We start from the raw sequence: 18586 nt of genomic DNA on the forward strand, positions 1-18586 counted from the left end.
GATGACGCAAATGAAGCTGCATCGACTGCAGCCACCTCGACAGACAGCAGCTCAATTAGGTGTGACAAATAGATGTGAAGACTTCAGCTGCACTTCCCACTGATATCACAGCACATTTATGGTTCAGTGACAATTACAACGTTTTGAACAAACTCAAGGAAGGGTTTTTAAAGATGTTACATAGAATTTACCCGGTAAAAGCTGGATATTGATTACAAGTGTGACTTGAAAAAGAGAATATTTCCCATCTATTCTACAAGAATGATCTGGATGGATGTAGCCAACTTTCTACAAAAGAAACTTAAGATAAATGTTGAAATAAATATGTTTGACGTAATAATATATTTTAGTAAAGATAAGATTGGAAATAACATGCTGTATATAATACAATTATTTATTATTTTTGGAAAATTTCATATCCATAAGACAAAATAGTCAGGAACCACGCCAACTTTCCTGCATTTTATTAATGAATTTACACAGTATAGCACCACTATACCCTATATTAAAAGCCATTAAGACTTAAAAATTATTAAATGATTATAATATGATGTATATAACATAAACAAAAACCCTGGCATTATGAAATGTATATGTAATTATTTTTGTTTTGCCTTCTTTTTTTGTTCAACTGTCTATGTATCTGTACCTTTGTTATTGAGCATGAGTTCAATAAAAAACTATTTTTTTTAAATTACAGTGTCATGCAGCTTCTTGGTAATTTTCACCTTTATTTACTGGTACGTTATTGTCTGGTTTGGTGTTTTTTATTATATACAGTTTATTTTTCAAAATCCAAAGACATAATATTAAAATGGTTTGATAATAAAATCACATTCAAAGTAAATTCAGCTGAAGTCTGTCATGCATCAGCCTACTGTCTGTATTGATCATGAAACCCATCATGGTGAAGTAAGAGAGACACATTAACACTAGTGAACTGAACCGACAACCCTGTGAAGTCTGCTGCGTGTGACACCCAACACAGACGCACGGTTGCCATGGCAACCCCCTCCTTTTGTCATCCTTATTGTCGCCGTGGCCACACCACATCACTAGTTCTGATCTGAGCTAAACTGTATATTTTCACAAAAACATGCTGTGCAGACAATCATTAATCAAACACATTGAACTGTGCTTTAAATTCCAGTCAACACCCCAAAGTCTACAGAGATATGAAACATTTTGGGCTGACTTTTATGTAAATGTCCATGAAATTATGTTATATTATAAATGTTACAATATTCAGTTGGCTTATCTATTGCAGCCATCCCAACATGCGATTTTGTATTTCGATGAAAACATCATATAGTTTTAGGGAAGTAGTGGATCAAGTAGACACAGAATATATCATTTACATTCTCACAGAGAGTGGAAACATTTTTCTAATTTTAAAGCAATTTAAAGGAGATTTTAAACGGTACAATCAAGGTTCAAGAGAGTGAACAAAAGCCGTTCAAGCATGCAAATACTGGATGCTTATAGATTACAATCACATCTTTAGATGCTAGAAGAAGAGAAGGATTTATGCTGCTAAAGTTAGAAATGGTAATAAAATTTATATTGAACATTTCAGAACAGACACAGGCAGTGAAAATTAAATTAAAAAACACTTAAAACAGATTAGGCTTCTGTAGAAATTAAATAGCAAAACAATAAGAAATAAATATACATTTATGTAAACACATACATTTAGGGAAATTCAAGATAAATATATATACATATATTACGCTGAATTGTGCTTAAAAGAAATAAAATTCTAAAACCAACATTTTAATTTGCATTAAACTCTAATAAAGGCCACTTATCCATTCAGATTTATTGCTCTTCTAGTGATAGCTGAGATAGTGGATATGTCCAGGGCCGGCTTAAGACATAGGCCATATAGGCTGTCGCATAGGGCGCCACCTTCTGGGGGGTGCTGGTCGCCCTCTAAAATAATAATAATGATCGTTTTTTTAAAATGCTGGTGGGAATCCTTCCTCATTTTCTTTCTCACAGTTTTTCATCTGCCTAGCTGCACTTATTTGTTAATAAAAGCATAAATTGTAGTGAAACTGACTTAACACGTTTAAGCCAACAATATCAGGGATCAATTGTTTATTTATATTATAATAAATACAGCTATTTATGAAAATAAAAATCTTAATTTTTGCCTTAAAACTATTGTGATGTCTGATGTGTGTCGCGGTTTACAGAGTTAGGATTCTGGGAGGTTGAACCCTCCAAATCCAAATTTTGCCTATAGGGCACCAACAGGACTATAGAGCCGGCTGTCATTGAGAAGTCCGTTATTATAGTGAAGAAGCAGCAGAAGCTAATTCGGTCAACAACACTGCATTGATTGTTTGAATAACTCATTGTATAAATGTTCCAGCTGTTGCAAATATGAGTAATACCGGAAACAAAAGTAGCAAAGGTTAAGAGGTGTTTTCATTCATTCATGCCAACAAAGCTCAACCAACGTTGTACAAATGTCACCTGTTATCAGAAGATGCTGTTAAAATGCCGTTCAGGTGTCATCCTGATTGGCATCACTCTGCAGGTGATATAGACTGTTCGATTCTGTGGTTATGTGACGGGGTTCATACTGTTATCAGGAGGTGTGAAGGTCAGATGGATTGTGTGCTGCTCAGAGGAAGTGGGCTAATCACACAGGAAGTGCGCCGATCACAGAGCTGAATTAGTTTTTCTTTGGTGCCTTCTGCTCTATTTTCTTTCAACTTGCCATGAAACAGTATCAGTTCACATGTCAATGCAGCAATGCTGTTCTGATAAATTAATATCTTTTAACAGACAACATGTTATTAATCTAAAACAGGGGTCAGCAACCTTTACTATCAAAAGAGCCATTTTAGGCAGAAAAAAATATATATACATCTGTCTGGAGCCGCAAATCATTTGAGCATTGTGATGAAGGTAACACAGTTTATAGTCTAAGTATATAGTATATAAGTCTAATGCAGTGAGGGCCAAAGTGCAAATGTACTACGGAGTATTAGGGCCACATTGAGGGAAAAAGAATCTGAGATTTACAGAATAAAGTCATAATATTACGAGAAAAAACTCATAACTTAACGGGAAAAATGTTGTTATATTACGAGAATGAGGTCATAACTTTACAATAAAAAAAAGTTGTAATATTACGAGATTAAAGTCATAACTTAACGAGAAAAAAAGTCATAATATAACGTCAATAAAGTCAGAACTTTACGAGAAAAAGAGTTGTAATATAACGAGAATAAAGTCATAACTTTACGAGAAAAAAAGAAAATAACACATAAAATTACTACTACTATACTACTATATATATATATATATATATATATGTATATATATATATATATATGCTAATATTATGACTTTATTCTCATAAGACTACGACTTTTTTACTCGTAAGACTATGGCTTTATTCTCGTAATGCTATGACTTTATTCATGAAATCTCAGATTTATTTTTTTTCCTCAATGTGGCCCTAATACTCCGTCGTAAAGTCGTACCATAGACCTACAACAATGATAAATAAAAATGACAACGTAAACAGAAAAACAGTTATTCATTTCCACCATTTTTTTTAAAAAAATCCACAGGGAGCCACTGGAGAGGAGCTAAAGAGCCGCATGTGGCCCCTGATCTAAAATCTGAAAGTTATCCTTGTATTGCTGATAAAAAAAAAAGAAAACAGCTATTGTAAGTAACAGTTAGGAATAGATATGTTGAAATGTATCATGTCTGTCATTAATGCAAAATAAAACAGAAATACTATACTATCATATAAAGATGTTACAGGGTTGTTCATCAATTTTTTCTTAAATTTGTGAGCATGGTTTGATAGCTCAGGGCTTTTGCCCTTTTCTATCCATAGGCAGTCATTGGAGGGAGGAGAGAGGAGATGGAGGAGGAGCCCAGTTGGTGTTGAGGCAGCATGGCCCATGACCAGCCAGTTGAGGAGTTGTTTTTTCTTGTTTCTTGATATATATATATATATATATATATATATATATATATTTATTTATTTTTTTCCCCTCTTTTTTCTTTCTTTCTTTTCCTCATAACAAAATAAAATAAAATGAAATATGGATAGAACAAAATGGAGAGAAAAATAAATAAATAAAAATAAATAAAAAAATAAAAATCGACAAACAAATGTTTATTTTCATATATATATATATATATATATATATATATTTTTTTTTTTTTCCTCTTTTTTCTCTCTTTCCTTTCCTCATAACAAAATAAAAAAAATCAAATATGGATAAAACAAAATGGAGAGAAAAAAAAATAACAAAAAATAATAACAAAAAATAAATAAATAAATAAATAAATAAACAAATAAAGAAAACTTAAAAAAAAAAAAGCCAACAACTGGGCATGGTTGTCCGTCAACGTCTGTCCATGCCGTGAACGTTGTCATCACTGTCGCATTGCATTGTGGGATATGTATGCCACTGTAGTTGTCCAGCGTTTGCATACTAACATTTCACCGGAAATAGTATGTAATTCGCGTAATATTGGTTTCATACTAAGGTTTCGGGCATACTAAAATATATCCCATACTAAATAGCATGTTAGTATGGAATTTCGGACGCAACCTTGTTATCTGTCAGCACTTTTGCCATTGTTAGCACTGTTAGCACCGTTAGCTACCAACGGCAGGTGCCATGTTGAGAGCCGTTGCGTCACCATGGTAACATCCAGAATGAGTCACCATGGTCACCATGGTAACATCCAGAATGAAATAAGCTATCACAATACCAGGTATTTCTAATTTATCAGTATGAATGTGCTTTAAAATAATGCAGTTGATTTTATTAGATCACACACACTTCACTCATCATGAGGCCTGCTTTTTGTGTTGCCTCGGACAGTCCCTCTGTTAGCCAGCAGAGAGCAGCGCCGTGCTGAATAAAGACACTAACTTCCTGAGAGAGGAAAAGGAGGATAACAAACAGCAGCGGTGAGTCAACTCTTCCCTGGTTCTGAGCTGTTGTGTGGGGTGTGTCTCTTCATGCACAAAAAAAAGAAAAAACAATCCAGTTTGTGGGTTCTTCCTGTGTTGATTTCAAGCAGAAAATACATGAATATATCTCCACATCTACTGAATGACGCAGTTTATAATTCACCCTTGTATCCTCTCTCCATCATCATCATATGATCACATTTGTGTCAAATCTGTGTATTTTGTAGTAGTGTCTGAACCAGTCTGTCCACTGTAACTGATAAACAGAAATAACCTGATAAAAGTACAAGACCATACTTGCTTGCAACTCCTTAAACACACAAACATTTTGCTTGTGTCAGCTCCCTCCACTTCTGTTCAATCATCAAAGGAGAAAGTTTTTCTCAGCGGGAGGGGCAAACTATTTTGCTCCAAGGGGGCAGATCAGCTCGTAGACTCACAGATTCCCAACAGAGAGGACTGAGGGCTGCACAAGGAAACTTAAAAAAGTTAAACCACTCGTGTTTTTGTAAAGATGCCACACAAGAGGAGAAGCCATGGTCACCATAAACACCCAAAGGAGGCGGACGAAGTAAGTTTATTGCATGGCACACATACTGAGCTAAGGCGTTTAGATTGGGTTTATAAAATGCAAATAATCCCCAAATGGCTGCAGACAACAATGCAATCCATAAACGCACATACATTGTGGACATTTTCTATGTGTGGCATGTAGCCTTTCTTTTGCAGATCGATTAACCTTGTCTATAATCAGCAGCATTGGTCAATCGATATGTGATGTTGCCAGTAGCTTTTAAAGCTATTGATGGTGGTGTGTTTCTCCAAACAGAGATCAAACTATGTGGCCAACCACCCCTCCTACCAGCAGCTTGTGTTTTTTAGCTGGGAACAACCACTATCAAGTTCCTTCTTTGGAAATATGTGAGTGCTGATGGGAGTGATAGGATGGGGGTGGCGTTTATATATATATACAGGTCAGTGCTTGATTCTTCTTTGGTTATGCGGAAGAACCAGATATCCTGCTAGAAAACAATGCATTTTCAGCTTTGTGACTGAGTAAGAAGAAGGCTACGGAACAGACAAATCTGTGTGGTAATTAGAAGAAGTTTGTGGGGTGTGGCTCACTGTTTGAGAGGGCATGACAGAAAAGATCTTGTGGTGAGGACAGGAGAGAGTGTAGGGTAGAAACTTTCCTGGTTAGATTTCTCCAATAGGCTACCTTATCCTGATCCCTCATGGCGTATGCAGCATACTGGTGCAGTCTTGTAAGTACATCTACTTTTCACCCTTCTTCTCTCTTTCTTTTCTGTTTAACCCTCTGGCAATACACTTAAAAATCACTTGAGTAAAGCCTTGGCACCCGTAGAGACGGTGCGTGCATTCATTTGATTTAGTAAACCGGCACAACTAGTATGAATGTTAAGAGCTTCGCTGAATGCTCCTTAAAAACTTGGCATAGGCTGCACAAGATAACCTTTGAATTGAAATAAATGTTTGTAAGGGCTTTGCCCATATCCTGTCACACACACACATACACTGTGTTTGGATACAAGGGTGTGTGACTGTTTAAACTGAGATAGGCTTCAACACGCACACTTGTTGTCCAAGTTAGTCTTTAATATCAGATGTAAAATGCACTACAGTGTCTTGCTCTGGTGTGTCAACTCATTCCAGACTTCCCAAAGATATTCAGTTTAATATGATATAAAACAGAAAAAAAGCAGGAAATCTCCATATTTTATAGGCTGAAACAGCATTTTCTGACACTTTTGCATGAAAAATTATTTTAATCGATTATAAAAATAGTTTGCGATTATTTTTATGTCAATCGACTAATTGTTGCAGCTCTTTTCATATGTGTTATTTGACTGACATACAGTTATTATGCTTACACAAGCACCAAAATATAATAAAATGCTATTTGCTTTTTATTTGTTTCTTTATGTAGCATTAGACTTTCACAAAAAAAGTTGAAAAGCAATAATAGCAACAAGACGATAAGACTTGTACATGCAACATTTTTTTTTGTCAGATGTTAAACCAATAAACCACTAACACAATAGGTTGAAATCACTGCATCCTGTGCAGACGTTTCCATTGAATTCAGCACTTACGATAACAAGCTGGGGCCTGTTTGTTTGTGTGTGTGTGTGTAGCAAAAAGAAGTACCTGCTGCCCAACTTGGAGTCGATCGTAGTAGCAAGTCTACCAACAACTATCCTACTGCAGGGTCCTACTATGGCAAGGTACTGACTTCCCCTCCTTCTGCTGGCTCACATAGATGCACACTGAAACCGACAATTTTTTCCCCCCACATGGGTGGACATGTGGACATTTCCTAATCTGACTTACTTGTCTGATATAGTGTTAATTGAGTGATTAAATAAGATGGAAATATAATAATTCCTACAAAACAAACTTTCTAATTTCTGTGGTCATAAGATAAAATTAAAATTTTCCCATTTTTAGGTCTCAAAATAAACCCCAAAAATGGGGCCAGAAAGGTCAGAAAAGTGAGAACTTTGTATCCTACTTGCATTACAGTAGATTACTGCGAATTATTCTGAAGTAAAAGGCCAATTCTGAATTGCAGGATATACTGTATATGATAAGGAACTCTGTGTTTGTCTCCCTCTGCTGAGGGCAGTCACACTTGACCTCGCTAATGCTGATTCGTCAGATAAGAGCTGCTTGGGTGTAAACCTGCCTGGGAAAGTTGCTTGTGCTGACTCTGATGATGAGGAGGGGCAGTAAACCCAGAAATTCCTGCGCTACTTTTATCTTTACTAGGAATCACGTTTATCTTTGTAATTTTTCTAAGATTATGTTAAGACTTTCCCCACAAGAGCCAACTCCCGCCTGACCTGTAATGCTTATTTTCTGATATCTTTTTAAAACTCTTGTCCCATTTTACAGTTGTGCATCTGCAAATGGCTAAATAGAGTTGTTAAGCATTCATATATTTCATGGCTAGCTGGTGCAGAAGCCCTGTATTATCTACGTAGGTGAGCCAGTGTGTGTGTGTGAGGTGGTGATGGGCAGAGTTTGTAGGTGTCCGAACTGCTGTGGTGGCGATAGAGTTAGGTGACTGTAGTACGACATAAGTCTAAATATAAAGAAGAGGGCCAGTTTAGCAAAGGAGTCCAGTTACCTACGCTCACTTATGTGGTGCTGGCACTCGCAAAAAACATGTTTATGACAACATCTGGCATCTCCTCATTCATTTCATTCACATTTAACTAACTATATTATCTCAGGTAACACTCGTATTCTAAATATTGAGCTTAGAGTATCACTTGTTCCTGTCACTAAACTGAATCTTTTTGTGCAAATCTGATGATGTCAAATCACAGGTGAAAAAAATGAATTTGCAACACACACACACACACACACCACATGTTACACAAGTGATAGTAGTAGTACTTGTAGGTCTTTGGGAGGTTACGGTACAAGACATATGTTTTTGTTTCCCATGGTGCACCAGCTAGTTTTACAGGCTGGGTCATTTGGCACTTCACATCGGCAAAGGTGTGTCTGTCAGCCAGGGCGTGTATGGGGCAGTGCTGGAAGTTAGCACCAGCCACCAGCCAAGCGCTGGTAAAATATGCAAGTGGCTGCTAAATTTGATTCACTCACCAGACAAAAAAAAAACTATGGTAATCTATGGAGTGGCTGGTAGATAGCCACAGTAAATGCTGCTCTGGGGGCATTCTGCAAATGCCTGTGTGTGCATGTGTACACACATGTGCAAGCAAATGTGCATTTCCATTGCAACATGTAGAATATGTACATTCTGCAGGGCTGTGCTGTACATACTTTGTGTGTCTTTTTTTTTTTAAAAGTCATCGGGTACAGAAAAGGGACAGAAAAGCAATCTGGTATGACTTCATTCCTTTGCTGTGAGAACACACTGGCTTATCAGATGGATTACAGCAGGTTTTAAAAGTCTGACACTGTGGGCCTGCTTTCAGACAGAACTGCTGAACCCAAACCTCCACCACCTCAATTTATTTTAGTTTTTTGCCTGTATATCAACAGGTTTTCAGCACAGTGTAAATATCTGTAAATGAATGGATAGAGGAGAGTGTGTTTTGATGGGACATTCTGAGCCTTAGTAATGTTTGTTGTTGCACTATGAATATTAATTGTTTTGTAGGCTAACTCCTGTGATTAGTTGTTGTCTTAGTTTTACTTGGGGGGTGATCCTGCTCTAAGTTTCGGAACTTAACTTCCCATAATGCATTGGGGGCATGCAAAAGGAAGTATAATGTTGCCATGGAGTCATGAGTTCCCAGTGGGCTACAACTTGAGCCCCATTTCCTTTTTAGTTTGTTTTCAGACTAATTGGCATCATTAAAAGTATGCCAAATCAGCTACTGGGAGTTCCTGTATGTAATGCACCAATGGTTGTACAGACAACTACCACAGGAGTAGGCTACTGTGATACTGGAGAAAAAAAACGTGAAGATTCTCAGGCAAGTTAATAAGGAACGTCTTTTTTTCTAGGATTTCTGAGTGGATTTTTGGAAGTTTATAAGCAATTGAATATTCTGAAACAATGATATCCTGGGAGAGTTTAAGTCACACTGAATTTTAAAATATGTGTATCATGTCTGCGTGTTTGACTGAGTTATGACTCAGAGGAGAGGGATTTTTGATGCAAATTTGGGCGACTGGTTGGGTTGGTTCTAAGCTAGCTTATTTGGCTCCATGAGCTGTAACATCCACTGCTGCCACTGTTGTCCGTGTTGACAAGCGGCCCAAATCAGCAGTACAAACTACAATAACTCATTTCCTGGTTGTTTTTAGAACACCGACATGCACCTGTCTCTTTCACCTCAGGCATTATCTTTGGCTCACATCTTTGCCCCTCCCCCTCCCTCAACTCTCCTGCGGCCCCATGGTGCACCTCTCAGGTTGAAAACCTCTGGAATGCAGTTTATGACAGTTGAATCCATAACACATTATTCCACTAAATGCACAACAGTTATTAGTTTTTCATTATATTCAATGGAATTTCATTACCACACTAGGTCTGTATTGATAGGCTTATCAGACAGCAAATTCTCATATTTAATCAGCACAACAGATGTTCTTTAATCATGCTTGTCCACTTTTATGTGTAGTCTTGATTCTTTAAAGAAATCCAACAGGGATGTGCTTTTTTGCCATTCAGTTTCAGCTTCATATTTCCATATGACCATTCAACCTGTGCACTGCACAAACAGGAGTATCACGCCTGGCTGGTTTAAAGTCACTGATAGTACAATACATTATTTCCATATTTTGCTGAGGTGTGCTGCTAAAACACTCGAAAGGTTCAGACTGATTCCATCACAGTGACTCACTCAAAGACTGTATTGTCTGCACACCCCACCCAAGAACTGCTCAAAGGGATAAACAAATACACCCAAGACATAGGTGAGATAAAGCCTCAGAGTTATGACTGGAATTGCACTTTGCACATGCATTGCCTCGTCTGTAAATGTCAGAAAGCAAAGTTCCTGAATATACTTTTTCCACATAGTCTGTATTTGTGTTTTCATAGAAGTTAGTATAGGATGTAATGCTGTCTTTCCACTTCTGTAGTTTGCTGAATGTTGTTCAAATAAAGTTATAAGTAAAGCATCTCTCTTGGTTAAAAATAATGGCAGGTGAAGGTTCAGAAAGCCAACACCCATGCCTTAAGCGTCAGTAAATTATTAGTCATGTGTTCTGTAGGAACACTCCCTAATTTCTGGTTCCTTAAATATTTTTCTGCAGCCGCCCCAGCTGTTTTGATGCATGGAGCCATGATGAAATCCCCTCCTTTTGCCAAAGATAACAGTCTTTCACTGTGGTTATCAATTGATAGTTCTGGCATGGTGACCAGATGTTGAAATAATTCTGGTTTAATCAATATAATTCCCTGCTGATATCACCCTCAAGAGATGATGATGATGTCACTGTAATATGTGACGCTGTTGAAAGTTCAGTCTTGTCCCTCTTGGCAGGTAGTTGACGCAGATGTGATATAAAACTAAAGTCTGGCCTCTCCCTTTATTCTCACAGGCAATTAGGCAACCAGGTTGGTTGCACAAGCTATCTTTTATTGCTGCGTGTACATAAGAAGTGTGTACACATGTGTCTCTCTATGCCTGTGTGTACCTAGGGCCAGTGTATCACAAAATCTGGGTGTATGCTTGTTGATAAGTGGCTCGGATATTGTCTCTGCAAAAAATTGTTTTACACACCTGCCCAGGCGTATTTTCATGCATGTGTGCTCCTGTGTGTGTGTGTGTGTGTGTTGGCAATATCCGTTTCCCTGAGAAGCAGCTCAGATGTGGCCCCTCAGCTCTCTTCCCTTTATAGCCCAGAGACTTACGGCCCGGCCTCTCTTGTGACTTCCACATCGGAGCCTCCCTCCTGCCCCTTCGCTTCTCCCGGACCACGCCCCCCCTTCGCTCCCTCCGCCCTCTCTCTCTCCCCGTTCCCGGAGAGCTGGAAACATGCTGCAAGCACACAGACAAGGCAGCGGCTGACAGACATAACACTCACACACACGCTCCGAGGCACTTTCAGCCAACATGGGCCAGCTATTGACCTGGATCCGAGGCCCACGGGACGGCCAGGCCCTGCAGGATGTGTCCGTGGAGGAGCAGGTGTGTGCAAATGTGTGTTATGTCTATGTGTATGTGTGTGTGTGTGCTTGTGCCATGGTATGTGTTGAGCAACTAATCCAAAAGTATCCACGTGTGTTTGTTTTGTTAACGTAAGTCAGCCTGCAAAGTGCTTCAAATTGGTCTGCTAGTGCTGTTAGTACAGTTTGTACTGTATGTTTAACAAAGGACTCATAGGGGAAACACATATAAGGAGGAAAACTCTTGGCTCAAGTCCAAGTCAGACCTCCCTCTTTCCCTCGCTCTGACTGTCTGTCTCTCTCTCGCTCTCTCTCTCTGTGAGGAATGTGAGGCTGCCGGTCAGCCTGTGCGAGGTTCAGAACCACAGTCTAAGTTTTGCAGTAGTGAGATATTAAACCAAGGCTGGGACAAGGCCTGCATTGTTTGCTACCTGTTGCTACAAGTACCTTCCACAGGGGAAACTGCTAGATCCTTGCATGGGATGGTTGTTTAAAGGAGATAGATATCCTGCTTTTGGTATTTCTCAGGAGAGGGTTTTGAGTTTTTAGGTCTCGCCCCAAATAGCATTCTCCTGTGATAATCTGTAGTGGCAGATGGAGCAATATGAAAGGGTGTGTAGCTGGAATAAGCTTAAGTGTTCTTTTTTTTTTCTCTCTTTGCAGAACTTGGAATTGTACTGCAGGTCATATCCTGTAACCTCAGAGCCATTATCCTGTGTTACATTCTCACATGTCGTGCAGAGAAAGCGACTGTGACAGGTCTACGCTGACTGTCCCGATGTCAGGGCTTTGTTATCAGGGCTGTGCTAGTTTGCTCTGAGTCACTTTATGTGTTAAAGGTTCAAATGTGTCCCGGGAGGACGATGGCGCACAGATAGCCATTAGATTGTTGGAGGTTTTTTTTGTTGTTGTGTTTTTGGCAAAAAATTCTCAGCCCTGGGCTGCAGCAGTCTGCCTCCCCCACAGCTCTCTTTCGTCAGTCTTAGACTGACGGGAAACGGACACTGGGAAACATATCTTAACTGGACATGCAGAGCAAAGTCTAAAACTGAGAGGAAGATAATAGACGAGAGGAGTGGGTGTTGTACACATCAGTCTTGTCATTTGACACTTGTTTTTACATTCTGTGATACAGTTGACAACTCAACACTAGATTTATAAATTATCTTTATTGTACTGTACATAATGTATTACAGCATTATTATTATTATACAAAACCTACTGAGAACAATCTTTTTAATATCTTTGAACTAAGCAGTATTGTATGTTAACAGTAGCACTGTTTTAGTCCTTTACGTATGTAAAAGTAGCAATACCACAGTGTAAAATTACTCCATTACAAGTAAAACTTGCACATTCAGATAGGTCTGGGCAATATGACGATGTATATCGTCAAAATGATAAAAATGCAGAAACGGTATATTTTCCTATAACATTTCTAACGCGATATAGGCTAGGCCTATATATTTTTCTCTATAATTTCACATAAAACTGTAATGTAAGTTCTTAAAATGAGAAAATACTCAGAACTTTTCATTTGTCAAATATTTATATAAGTCACACGAGTACACAAAAATAGGCTTTACCATGTGGTTATTTCATATAGACTATTTATGTATTGAATTATCAGAAAATATGCTATATGATGTATATCGTTATCATGATATGAAATGACCTATATCGAGATAGAAGATTTTGGCCATATCGCCTAGCCCTACATTCAGAATTCAAATGACTATGTAGCAGCTATAAAAGATGTTTGTTTTTTATAATCACAACTCAACAACGTGAAATCAATGTAACAGGTGTCCCTTGTAGTGATGAACCTATAGAGAATTATCCCCCGAATCAGCAGCGCTATATTATTGAGTTATTATGATAATTGCATTCACGTGAAAGCAGCATTTTATTGTTGCAGCTGGTTGAGGTGGAACTCATTCTAACTTCTATATATACTGTTTGGTCTTCACAGGTTTTGTTTGTAAAATATTAATCGGCAAAATAAACTAGCAAGTGTAGCATTCAAATACATGTTGTGGCATAAAAAGCACAATATTTGTCTCTGGGACATAGTGAACTAGAAGTATAAACTAGCATCAAATAGAAATACCAAAGTAAAGTACCTCAAAATTGTACTTAAGCACAGAGCTTGAGAAAGGTCCTGTTTTTATTGTATCAGCCTGAAGCACAAAGTTGGGCTTTAGTATAAAATAATGTGCAAGACTGCTGACTCATTTGACCAAATGAAAGTCTGACGTGGTGCATGATGTACACTTTTCCTCTGTCGGGAATTTACAAATCAATCTCTCTATTATTATCCCTTGATCTAAATCACCACAGACCACCTGGAGCCTGCATCATGTGCTGTTTATTGATTGCCTGGATACTGAAGTTCAAATGTCATAAAAAGCCATTCACTATAACTCTCTGCTATTTGGAGCCACTTGTGCAATGCCTCTGAATGTAAGCAAAATAGTCTAAAGGCAGGAGGGCATCAGCTGTATTGATGGCGATGCTTCATTACGTGGCACTCTAAGCCCTCGGGCTGTTTGTGTGTTTGTGCCAGAAGGGGAGAGAACGTTGTGTACATGGGAGCATAAATACACAGACATTTCTGTTGACACATATCCGGCGCAACTAAATATTATCTTTCCATTAGTTGCATTTTTAAATGTTGGTGTTTATCCCGTCGCCAGCCTGCGTGTTATTTCCCAGCACTCACTGTGACTTGTCAGATTTCTCACTTGACTGTCAGTTTGGCTCGAGTTGACTGCTTTTGTCATGTGAGTTATATAAAAGCAAATCTGGGAGAGTTTCCAGGCCTCTGGGCTCACCTGAGAATGTGCTTGTTGTTCAGCACCAAACTCTCTCTGAATATTTGTTCTGCTGTTTGTTTACATCTGCCATGCTTGAGGAAAAGCTGGTGCTCATAGTCAAATAATGTTTGTCCCGACAAGTAAGTCGGTAATGAAGCCCCAGCTGCCTGACGCTTACTGGAAATGGTAATGTGATATAATGATTTAGATTCTTGGTACTGCTTCACATAAACACATGAAAGTGGAACGCTAGAGTTGATGATGACATGTTAGCAAGCTTGTGATTATCATGAGCTAAATTTGCTGACAAGTCTCAACGATATCTTGACATCATTGTGGCTCCAAAGGTTTATTATCTACGATCCTGTAATGTGAGGCACAGAGTTTGGGGCTCAATTACTCTACAGATGTTAGGGTTAGGCCCAATCTAAGTAGATAAGTAGAGAAAGGGCCTACATTTTTTTGTGTGTGTTTCTAGTGTGGGGTGAAATGTAGGTCAACAAACCGGGGGGGAAAGTGCAGAGCTAAATTTAGAGATGTTACGTGGACATGCAGCAGAGCAAATTACTGCTATAGTTTACTGTAAGTGTGGGGGATACTAGGGATGTCACAAGAACCAATACTTCAGTACCAAGTTCATGCCAAAATTCAGAAACCGTGACGGAACTCGTTTTTCTACAGTACCCCAGGTATCGCATGTACCAGGATTTAGGGCTTGAGACTAACGGCGTCCCGGGGATGATAGAAAATTCCCCTGATATTGCTACATTATGAACAACAAATCCGTGTTGAAATCCGCAGGAGAAGAGCTAGTTAACGTTAGCTGATAGCAGCCGGTGGTCAGCACATTCCTGCTTGGCTAAATAACAAAGCTAACAGCTAACATACGGAGTTTGCATTGATATGTACATCATTGTTATGATGTGTTCAAATATGATCTTGTAAAATTTAGTTTTTGTCGAGAAACTTGAGGCAGATCATCAGGGATTAATAATTAATTTGCACAAACTATTATGTGTATGTTGAAATACACTGTGGTATCGAATTGGTATTGAGAATTGTGGATGTGTATGTTGAAATACACTGTGGTATCGAATTGGTATTGAGAATTGTGGAATTCCACTGGTATTGGTATTGACTACTAAATTTCTGGTATCGTGGCATCCCTCGCGGATACAGGGGTCATTATTGTTTAGGATATTGATTCACTGAAGTCGCTGCTCTACAATCATATGTTATAATGGTTAAAAAGAAAGAAAGTTAGCTGATAAACAGTGATTTTAATGAATTGAGCTGTCAAATTTACATCATCTTTTTTCTCATGGCTCATGTGTGTTCACTGGGTTTGATTTCTTTGTGATATAGACAGCGCTATCAATCCGCCAACTCTCATATCTCAGATTTCAGAGCATCTCATCCACGCTTGAACGCACCATAAGTCAATAGCCTGCACCTTGAAATGCATTACCACACAATGATGTGGCACCCTTAACAAAAATAAATAAAGATATTCACTGTAGTGGAGCTCAAACAAGTATCAAGTCTCAACAAGCTGATTTACACACAGTATTGGTTGCCCAGAGACATTGGACAGTAACACTATTGTTTGCACTGCAATGCTCAACAGTGATATGTGAGATATGAGTGAGATATGAGTGCCAAAGTGCTTGTTTGGTCTGTGTAAAACAATATGCTGAAACACTGACTGGTCAGGATATAACACATTGAAAAAAACTATATAAACACAAATCTATTCAGGGTGCTATACACCAACATAGACCCATATAATTGCCATCATGGTCTTATATTCAAAGCTGACATGATTAATTAGAACCTAAGTAGCCACTGCCAGATCTCGAAGAACCTATGCTGCTTTCTCCATAGATACCAAGTCCAAATAATCTTTAAGCAAGTTTTCTATATTGAAACAATTTGGTTTCCTCACCTTCCAATTCATAAGTAATGTCCGTTTCACTGAGAGAAAGGCTAATCCAACCAGAGTTTCATCTTACTTCCCAGTAGACTCGTTGTTGGACATAATGGGAAATTTATATCCAATATTTTGCACAAAATTGTTTTAACATTTACCTAAAATCTTCTTATCAAAGGACGGTGCCGCAATTGATGCATAAAAGTGGCAGTCACATCACATCAATGACAGCACATATCTGAAACATTACGGTTCATTTTCTATTTTCTTCAGTTTGTGTGGGGTGCTATATATAAAAATAAATATTCGTCATTTGTATAAGTTTCTACCTCACACAGCTTGAAAGTTGTGAGAGGTAGCCTACGCCCAGATCCGTCTCCCATGTGCTTTTATGGGTGCCCTATGGTGAAAAAAAGTGTGTCATAAAAGTCTGTACAGTTTGGAGACCGTTCCTCTGCCAGTGGCTTCATCTCTTAATTGAATATCAATAGTTTCCCTTTTACCAGTAATGTTTTTAACCTGCATCTGGACGATTTGTCTTTGGATGCCCAGGATATTAGATATACACCATTAGAAGCCAAGTAATATAAATGCACATCTGGTATCCCTCACCCATGGTTGTTTCTTGGAACAGCTCATTTCTTAAGGCAAATTTTAGGCTCTTTATCTTTTCGTATGAACACTGAAAATAATTTGCTAATCTCGTTGAACCACTTTGGTGAGATTGCAGAAAAAATGAAGGCTAATCTGGGGAGTACTTCTGCCCTCCCCCACAGTGGTAACAGTAAATTTGTCCGTCTCTTTAAATCTTCTCTGACAGTTTTCAAAAGCTTGGGGCCGTTCAACTATGATGTTAACTTTGAGATATTTCATGCCCTGTGACTTCCCAACAATAGAGGTCAGATGACCAGTAAGACAATTTAAAGAGATAGTGTCGCTCTTAGACCAACTGATGGATAAATATTTCAATAAAAGGAATTATTTATGTTTTTCCAAATATGGAATTTGGATTTAACATATTCTACGAACATTCCTAATGGGAGTAATAATATTTGAATAAATTGATGCAGACAGACAGTTCTCTTTATTTTTTCAGAAGTTAGCATTTTTGTATTGCATTTCAAAACTCAATAGATGAATTTAAGGAGTGTAACAGAATACATGAACTTTAATTTCAAGGAAAATATTGGCAACCACTAGCATTGACTGATATCCTGTAGCTAAAAGTGTGTGTGTGAGAGTAGATTTTATGGATACTTGCCAGTGTTTTTAGTCAAACTAGTATGGCTCAAGGCATGGTGATGTCGATTGGTTGAGTAGTCTATTGATCCAGCGTCTTGGATCAGAGTGAAATATCATATTACCATGGTGATCCCCACGGTTTACACACAAGATACAAGAAACTAATGATCAAATGACACATGCTAATGTTAGTATGCTAGATTGCCAGTGTTGCAGTTACGCTCAAAGCACAGCTGAGTGTATACAGTTTGTTGTGACTTGTGACGTCACCGGTGTTACTGATTACACCAGACATTTTACAAGAAAAGATGATGGTCACTACATGTAGAACGCTTACTTTGATCTTTAACGGTGGACGGCTGTGGGTCTGGCCTCTCCGGTCGAGCTTTCGCTGTGGGACTTGCGCCGCGCCGCACACCGGCAGTGAACGCTCCATCCTCCTTATGCTGATTGCCTCATTAACGTTTTGGTTAAATCCGAAATATTGCAAAATAGGCGCTTTTGCTTTTTGCTTTGACACCAAATCCTTCACCATCGTCTTGTCTGTCAGCTCTCTCTCTCTTGACAAGTATGTGTGAAATCTGACTCCTGCTACACAAACACAAACACACAGATGGCTAACGTGGCCGAAGATTATAAGATTACAGTGTTATTTTGACCGCCTCTCAGAGTTTCAGCAGTTTGGTCGTATTCTTGCCGTGCTGTTAGTTAGTAGTTGGCTTTTATATTTTTATAACTCACGACTGTAAATTTAGATTGTATGGACCCAGTAATAGAGGTGAAATGCTGCCCCCTATTTCATGGCAGTGGCTAGACATTACACATGGCACCTTTAACCCATGTCATGGTGTTTCTTAAAGGACTAGTAGTCTGGTTTGACAAGTTATCCAGGTTGCTCCTGTCCTCTACATTATTCATGCTTGTTTCTGCATAGTCAATGTACTTGTTGACAACAGGTTTTTCATTTGCAGGATTTAATAGCTTCATATTGAGTACACAGATTCCTTCTGGCAGCCACT

At 38.4% G+C, this 18586-nt stretch overlaps 1 protein-coding gene and 1 long non-coding RNA gene across 44 annotated transcripts in view; both read left to right on the forward strand.

Annotated features, from left to right (window-relative positions):
• Nucleotides 1-4721: 4721 nt before the first annotated feature.
• On the forward strand, nt 4722-4962 carry LOC119496065. The gene is made up of 2 exons (XR_005208626.1): nt 4722-4758; nt 4842-4962. It is a non-coding gene; the product is annotated as an uncharacterized LOC119496065 (long non-coding RNA).
• A 399-nt stretch (nt 4963-5361) lies between these two features.
• Nucleotides 5362-18586, forward strand: part of cast (calpastatin) — a 47915-nt gene continuing 34690 nt past the window's right edge. For 5 of the 43 annotated variants that reach the window (XM_037782672.1, XM_037782719.1, XM_037782944.1 and 2 more), the window contains exons 1-2: nt 5366-5531; nt 7117-7206. In XM_037782672.1, the coding sequence (XP_037638600.1) occupies nt 5475-5531; nt 7117-7206 (147 nt within the window). In that variant the 5' untranslated portion in view covers nt 5366-5474. Of the gene's footprint in view, nt 5532-5894; nt 6226-7116; nt 7207-11425; nt 11602-18586 lie in introns of those variants that run through there. The other 38 variants (XM_037782681.1, XM_037782844.1, XM_037782760.1 and 35 more) reach the window with 26 other exon arrangements.

The sequence above is a fragment of the Sebastes umbrosus genome, chromosome 1 (assembly GCF_015220745.1).
Source record: "Sebastes umbrosus isolate fSebUmb1 chromosome 1, fSebUmb1.pri, whole genome shotgun sequence".
Taxonomy (NCBI): domain Eukaryota; kingdom Metazoa; phylum Chordata; class Actinopteri; order Perciformes; family Sebastidae; genus Sebastes; species Sebastes umbrosus.